General features: G+C 34.7%; 1 protein-coding gene across 1 annotated transcript; it reads right to left on the reverse strand.

Annotated features, from left to right (window-relative positions):
- Positions 1-835: 835 nt before the first annotated feature.
- LOC132633526 (RING-box protein 1a-like) lies at positions 836-6,048 on the reverse strand. Its single transcript, XM_060350010.1, has 5 exons — positions 5,762-6,048; positions 4,539-4,589; positions 4,374-4,433; positions 1,278-1,349; positions 836-1,194 (listed from the first exon to the last, which is right to left on the reverse strand). Exons 1-5 carry the CDS (start codon positions 5,895-5,897, stop codon positions 1,157-1,159), a joined length of 357 nt encoding a protein of 118 aa, XP_060205993.1. The 5' UTR covers positions 5,898-6,048; the 3' UTR covers positions 836-1,156.
- Positions 6,049-7,748: the final 1,700 nt, after the last annotated feature.

Here is a 7,748-nt window from a genome sequence, read left to right on the forward strand (position 1 = left end):
ATTTTGATATATAGGACAAAAGACCAATGACAAGTGAAATTGTACAATTTGACTATGTATTTTTAAAACATATATTAAGTGATATTTACCCTCACGATGTTTTCAAACAGTAAATATACAATACTACGACTTATTATTTGAGTTACATCCAATCTTCTTATTTCTATAAATGAAAAACTATTAAGTATCATTCATTTATTAGTGAATTACGAGGGTCAACGATTTTAATTAATGAATTTAATATATAATTTATGTAAAAACTGTTAGGCGAGCTCCGAGCTTTGAGTGTTAGGCGTGTTTAGGACGTATAGTCGGGCGCTTAGGGCGTAAGCCTTACAGGAATTAAGCCCCGCACATGAGCCCCGAGCTGTTTTGATAGTGCCCCGCCCCGAGGCGAGCCCCATGACAAGTCCTGAAACTGCCTTTTAAAATACTGATCTTGACTATCATCTGTTACAACCTGATAAGCAAAACGAAAGCAGATCTAGATGCTGTCAACTTGCTTCTAAGATTTCTTGGACTTTGCAAAAAGATTCATACAGTCCTTCAGCAAAAATTCATAGTCCTTCAGCAATTGGACCTCTACATAGAAAGCTATGCGCATCAACCCAATCAAAGGCAATACATGCTTCTTTTTGGTTAAAGGGAAGGCAATGAAAATGTATGCCAAGTAAATTAACACATTGGTGCCATTGTTCATAGATATCACGAATCCACGGCACACTCTTATATTAGGCTACTAGAAGGTGCATTGGCCTTGATGTAAAAGTCGACGTAACTTTTGAAATACTAGGGCCTTCAATCTCAAGCATGCAAATACAGGCAGCATCAAACGAATGACAAAAGATTCTGTAAACAACTTTAGAGGAATAAGAAAATACAATATTAGCATCTATTGAAAGTAAAATAACATTGGCTGCCAGAATGCTAGTGGTTCTGGTTGATGGTTTTTCCAAACAGTATAATCAACATGGACAAATTTGACTTCAGTAATGTGAACACCAGAATCACAAAGCTCTCTAATAAAATCCTACCAGATGGTCGAAGCAGACTCGGAACAAAAGGCACTTTAAACAAGTATTACTAGAACAAACTAACAGTCAAAGACATTATACTGCAACGGCGTAATAGCCTCTCCTGCCACTTGTTGAATCCTCTAGTGACCATACTTCTGAAATTCCCACTCACTATTATCTGCAATGTAGGAAAGAAAATTCCAACAATTATAATACATTTAACAAGACCACTAAACAGCGCCAAAGAAAAAGTTTAACTACCTAATGGACACACTTGACGGGTTTTGAGCCAGCGACTGATGCAATGAAAGTGGAACGCATGGTTGCATACACCTGTGATAAAAAAAATCAAGATACTTATAAACCTCCAAAAGGATACTTCTAAACCTAGCAATATAATTAAGTGAAAAACAGAACTTAGTCAACAGGGTAAATGCTTAAAAAAAAAAAAAAAAAAAAAAAAAAAAAACTCCCACCTCTGTAGAGCAGGGGGAATATGCAAGAAGAAAAGACAAATGAAAAACACATGTGGAGTTGCGTGTTGGGAATTGGGACATGAAAGAGGGAGAAACAGAGGGGGAATGTATCACAGAACGTTTACATCTTATTTAAATAGATAATATAAGTAAACAAATAGTTAAAGCTAAAGCATATTAGGACTCACATATTTCCCAAAGCCAGCCTGACTATAGTTATTATGACATGAAATGAGCCAAAAAAAAAATGTTTAAATGAAGCTGATATGATAATAGACCGGGGGGTGGAACTAACAATGATTTTAAGTATTTTTAACAATTGGATTAAAATGAGCCATGAGAGCCTATTCCCTACCGATATCCATTGTTCTACTTTAGATAGAAGATTCAAATGGTTTCAATGAATTTGAATTTAGCAGAAAAGGGCTACTATTATATGTATATTATATTCCAAAAGAAAATGACAAAATAGAAGGAAGAGCGCTTCTAGACGAGGTCGCGACTAGGCGCTCCTTTCATAATAATAGACTGATTAACAGTTCTCTTTCTTTTTGGGGGACAACTCCCTCTAACCAATCCATAAATTATCCTCCACTAGATCACTCTTGACAGATCACCTCCTCCCATAGTATGTAATGTGCTTTTAAGTGAAACGCGGAAAACATCTCTTTGAAGCCAAGCAAGTGGGACCCTTAGTAGGCTCAGCCTAAAAGGTTTTAAAATACATGGGCATAAGCTAGGTCTTGAGTTCACCAAAGCTTAAATTGCACGGCTCAAGCTCGACTAGAATCGACAATAGAGAAGCTTTGCCCAAGGTTGACTAATTAGTTGCAACTAAGTACATTGTCTTTTTATATAAACCACTTAACTAGTCAAATAAAATCTTAAAGTTAAAAAAAAAAGAATAACATCCTGAAGTCATATGTATTACTGAGTACTGTGACCTCTCAAACTCATTCAAAAGTAACTTTTTTACCTACCTCCATGAAGAATCAACCCAAGGGAGCTCAGATATGATTTTGTAACCATTTTGCAAATATGTATAATTTCTTTTTTTTTATTAGCCACGGGTGTCTGAGTCTCTTTGAGCCCCGACTAATCCCGTGGGTGCACAGGCCCTCGGCAAGGAGTTTCCCGCAAGTGCACCACGGTTAATTCAGGGTTTCCCCAGTCCGATGGCCCTCAGAAATTGTTTGCACCCAGTGGGTTTCGAACTTGAGACCTTGAAAGGGAGCACCCCAAGGCTCAAGTCAATTGCCACCGGGCCAACCCCTGAGGGTTATATATGTATAATTTCAAGAATTACCATGTTTCTAAGAGTGAGGATTTTTCCACCAAATTTATCACAATCACTATGATCAAAATGTTTATTTTCTTTCACAAACAATGCTGACAAACTTAAAGAGAAATATAAGGAAATCCAAATTACAAGAATTAAAACTAGACTAGAAGAAACAGACCTTGAATTGCAGTTTGGAAGGAATCTAAATTGTATTGGCACTTCTAGTCAACAAATGAGAAAGAAATTCGGATGAACTTAGTAATTGAGTTTCTATCTCACTAATTTTTCATTCTTTTTTTGCTTGGTTTTACTCTTCCAGGCATGATCTTTTATAAGTTCAAGGGAAAAGAACTCTTGGATCAAAGCATTGATCTAGAGGGCACCATGTTCTCAATCTGCTTCAGCCAATGAAAAGAAGATCTTGGAAGAAATTTCTGACAAAATCACTGAAAAAGGAGCAAAATGGGTGGAAGGACAAAGGAAGGAGAGGATGGAAATGGAGGTATATAGATGTGGTCATTAGCAATAAGAAGAGTGCAACACAGTAAAATATGCTTGGATCAGCAGAGCCAACACTCCTAAATATCCAGCATGCTCCACACACAAGTTCTCACCTTGTCTCAATTCCAGGAAACCCTTCCCTCCCTTTCCTCACCCTATTCCCAAAAGAGGTCCACACCAATAATCCTAAAAAATTAACACCTATCCACTTTTCTGATAACCTATTATAAAATTCTTAGCAAGATTTTTTTTGTGTTAGAATTTGGAATTAGAACTTAGGTTTTTTCAATCCGTTTGACTTTTGGTTCTACCGATAAGTAGTTTGTGCAAATAAAATTGTAATGAAAGAATTGGTTGATTGGTTCTCCATTGTTAATTAAAGGTTCCCCTCTAGATATAGGGGTTTCGGAATGGGGACGAAAGTGGTAGAAATAAACACCACGCAGAAACTCTCAAGTCTCGAGCCTCGTCAGAATAACCAACCGTAATAGAAATTAGAAAGAAGAGATGGATAAAGGAGTGCCAAAGGGGAAAGACTATGTGCAGACTTAGCAGCAAAAGAAGGTGAATACATTACAAAAGTTTCAAATAGATGGAAGTCTAAAGGAGAAAAGGACAGCAATGGAGGGATATACATGTGGTCTCTGGCAATAAGAGGGGGGAGATAGGAAAAGGCAGATGAACATAAAAAGAAAGATGAGATGGATTTATTAACAGATATGCTTAGATTGTGCACACCACAAATAGATATGCTTAGCTCGAGGATGATAAAAGACAATGAATGACTTTGTTATTAAGTGAAAGAGTAGGCCAAAGCTTTGAGGATAAAGGATGTTTGGCTCTTTTAAAACAAATGGAAAGTAATTCTTTAGGCAATAAGAATCAAGTCTGATTATAACTTATTCACCATAAAATATACACTATGCTAATGTATATATAAAGGTGCATACAGCTGATATGTCCAGGCATTATCTCATTAGACAAGCAGAAAGCTCTTTCCAGATGACATACTCACAAGGCACAATTACAACGAGTTATGCCACCACCAACCAGTATCAAAGTATCCATTAATGGAATTTAGATAAACAAACAACGTACCCCAAGCAACAGTGCACTCCTCACTCGTAGCACTAGCTTGATTAGCTTGGCACTCAATACCTGTTGACAAAAAAAACTCCACATAAATCCTCAAAAAACAAATAGAAAGGTGTAAAATTTTTCTTTTTCTATTCTAAATCAAAACAAAGATTTGAAAGCACTCACATAGATCCATAATATGATTCCTGCAAATAGCACAGTTATCTACTACAATATCTGCATCCACAATTTCACCAAACCACATCAGCTTTGATCATGACCAATAAGCAAAAAATAACAAAAACATACCCAGTGTAATCCCACAAGTGGGGTCTGGGGAGGGTAGAGTGTATGCAGACCTTACCCCTACCTTGGGACGTAGAAAGGTTGTTTACGATAGACCCTTAACTCTAAGAAAAGCAATTCAAAGCAGTTTGGAAAAAGAAATAACGGAAGTGAAGAAGCCATGGAAAAATACTATAGAAAGCATGCCAAAGCAGTCTGTAAAAGTAACAGTAACTACCATATAATAATGCAATAATCGAATGTTCATATTATCAAAAAAAAAAAAAACATAGTCAAAGTACAAGAAACAACAGATAATAACAGAAATCGAAGGACAAGAAACTACAAAAGTATTACTACCAGAGGCGGATCAGGGATTAAATTCTACGCGTTCAATCTTAAGATTCTTAGCAATGAACCCTTCGGGCCATTGAAGGGGGGCTGGGTTTACTCTGTGCACACCCGAAGAGTTGTGGGTGCAGGATCCCTTGTCTCATATAAAAGAAAAAAAGATTCTTAAGCATTGAACCATTATTATTTTGAAGTTATGAGTTCATATCTACTATTTTTTACAATTTTAGTAATTTTTTACACATAAATTTATACTCAGCATCGAAAGTTATGGGTTCAGTTGATCCCCTACCTAGAATGCTAGATAGGCCTCTGAATACGACTACTAGTATGGAAGGATAAGCGAGACAACGCTCAACTACCTAGTAACTTTCTAACCTTCTAAATTAATACGTGTGATCATGACACAAACAATCAACAAAATTGCAAAAACTTGAGATTCAGGAAATCAAAGAACGGGGGAAAAACAAACCCCAAAGCCCAAAGAGCACAGCGTTCCACTTTTTGATCTGTGTGTGAATGGTCAAAAATAAACCTGAACTATCACTTTTTCGCGAGTTTCATACTCCAACTATGAATGGTTAACTTTTCGAACCTGAACTATCAACATCTATATATTAAAAAACGCCTCAGTTGTTCCCTTTAACTACCTGATCTGTGTGTTTTAATACGTCTATGGTGAAAAGGAAACAACTAATATAGTTGGGGTGTAAAACTCGCGAAAAGGTGATAATTCATAGTATGAATCAGGAAAAAGAAAAGGAAGAACGAACCCCAAGCCCAAAGAGCGACAGCGTTCCACTTCTTGATCTCAAAACGCTTAGGTTTCTTAGTGGAAGAAGATGGAGCAGATGCTGCTGCCACGTTGGATTCGTCACTTGCGGGAACCATCTCCACGTCTGTATCCATTATTATCAAGAAACCTAAAGTGCAAATTATAGGGTTATCGATCTCACAATATTTTTGTCTTTGCTAAGTGGAATTAGTATTCAAGTCTAGTATTCTCTTGAACCGCTTGTTATAGGATTTTTCTGCGCTGAACTTGGTACAGTTAAGGACAGGTTTGTCGATTGAACCGGTCCAACACTACTTATACCATATATTGGGCCGTTATAAAGCCCAGGCTTATATAAAGGCAAACAAATTCTAATTTTGGGCCTCCCTACAAGAATTGAATTAAAAACCAAGCTGGGCCGATTCCTAGTTGAGGGTCATTTGCAGTTTCTGTCTAGACTGTGTGATGGTCTTTAATTTTTGGCCCTCATAACAAACTACTTTTTCGAGTGCATAAGTTATATATTTTCAAATCGTAATATCCCATAAGTTATGCTCCTTGCCCTTAAATAACTTATACTTCACTAGGAATAAGTTTAATTTTGAAATATAAAAATTAAAGACCAGTCCATTTGAAGGACATAACTTAAAGACCCACCCTTTTGAAGGACAAACTGTGCAATTTCTTCATCAAGAAGCAGTCTGGCAAAAGAACCATTAAATAGAAAGTGCTTAGTTTCAAGAATTTACTGATCCGATTAATATGATTCAATAAGACACATTAAAAATATCAGAAATAAATAGAGTTTTCTTCCATCGCCGAGCAGTATTGGGTATTTATTGGTTTGATTAATCCGAATTTACATTATGTAGATTCTTTTTTTAGGGGGGGGGGGGGGGGGGGGGAGTTACATAAATACAAGTAAATAAGTAAAATATTTCATAATCTACAACTATTAACTAAAATTACATAATCTACCATATATACTCTATATTTAAGGTATATGCATGATTTTATACCGTTAATAAAAAAATGTTGCTATGAATAAAAGGCTAATAATAAAGAGTTTCCTCTATTAGTGATAACCAAATTAAATACATATTAAAACACATTAATTACTTTTCTAAACATCCCAAGATACTCAGCTAGCATTTTAATCCATAAAATAGTATACTACTGTTTATATGATATATATTATACAATTCCTTGAACAAGTATATATATTCTTGTACTTATATATTACGTATATTTCACTATTATATACTATATATAATATTATTTTTTATGTATATTAACTAGTATATATTATATATAAAATAATTTCTTGTGTGTGTGTGTCTATATATATATATATATATATATATATATCTTTGACCACATGCATTATTGTATATATTAGGCATACTAGATGGCGTATGCCTGTGCTGAGCACGGGCCCAACACTTTGGATTATAATTTATCTATGTGTATGTAGTTGTGTTTGGGTAGTGATAATAGATATATTTTATATTGCTAATAAACATACATAAGTTTGCACTATATATATATATATATATACACACACACACACACTATGTTCAAAACACGATTAATATAACGTTGTAGTTTGTGCTCCGTATCAAAAACTTTATTATATTAGTGTTTGCTACGAACACAAAGTTCGCAAAATTTATTAATACTTTTTAAAAGAGCAGACTTGTTTAAAAGGAAATTATTTTCCTCTCTTTGAGACAAAACAATAACAATATTTAAGCATCAATTGATATTTTGAATTTTAATTCGATTAATTTAAAGGTGTAAAATATTCTATTGTTAATGTATGTAGATTGGACCTAAACAATACTTATTATTTTTTATCAAATTTTAATTTGGATAATTCCAATTCAAATTATTAAATTAATTTTACATGTTTAAAACGAAATAAAGTAGAAATTTGATTTTCTATTTAAACGAAGAACTACTAGTTTTTAATTTTTGGTGAATAT

The sequence above is a fragment of the Lycium barbarum genome, chromosome 3, assembly GCF_019175385.1.
Source record: "Lycium barbarum isolate Lr01 chromosome 3, ASM1917538v2, whole genome shotgun sequence".
Lineage (NCBI taxonomy): Eukaryota > Viridiplantae > Streptophyta > Magnoliopsida > Solanales > Solanaceae > Lycium > Lycium barbarum.

Bases quoted from the DNA above. Each gene is read 5' to 3' on its own strand.
- LOC132633526 (XM_060350010.1), bottom strand. From the start codon at position 5,897: ATGGATACAGACGTGGAGATGGTTCCCGCAAGTGACGAATCCAACGTG. The intron at 4,590-5,761 runs GTTCGTTCTTCC...TTGTGGATGCAG, and splicing joins TGTCGCTCTTTGGGCTTGGG to ATATTGTAGTAGATAACTGT. The intron at 4,434-4,538 runs GTGAGTGCTTTC...TTTTGTCAACAG, and splicing joins GAATCATATTATGGATCTAT to GTATTGAGTGCCAAGCTAAT.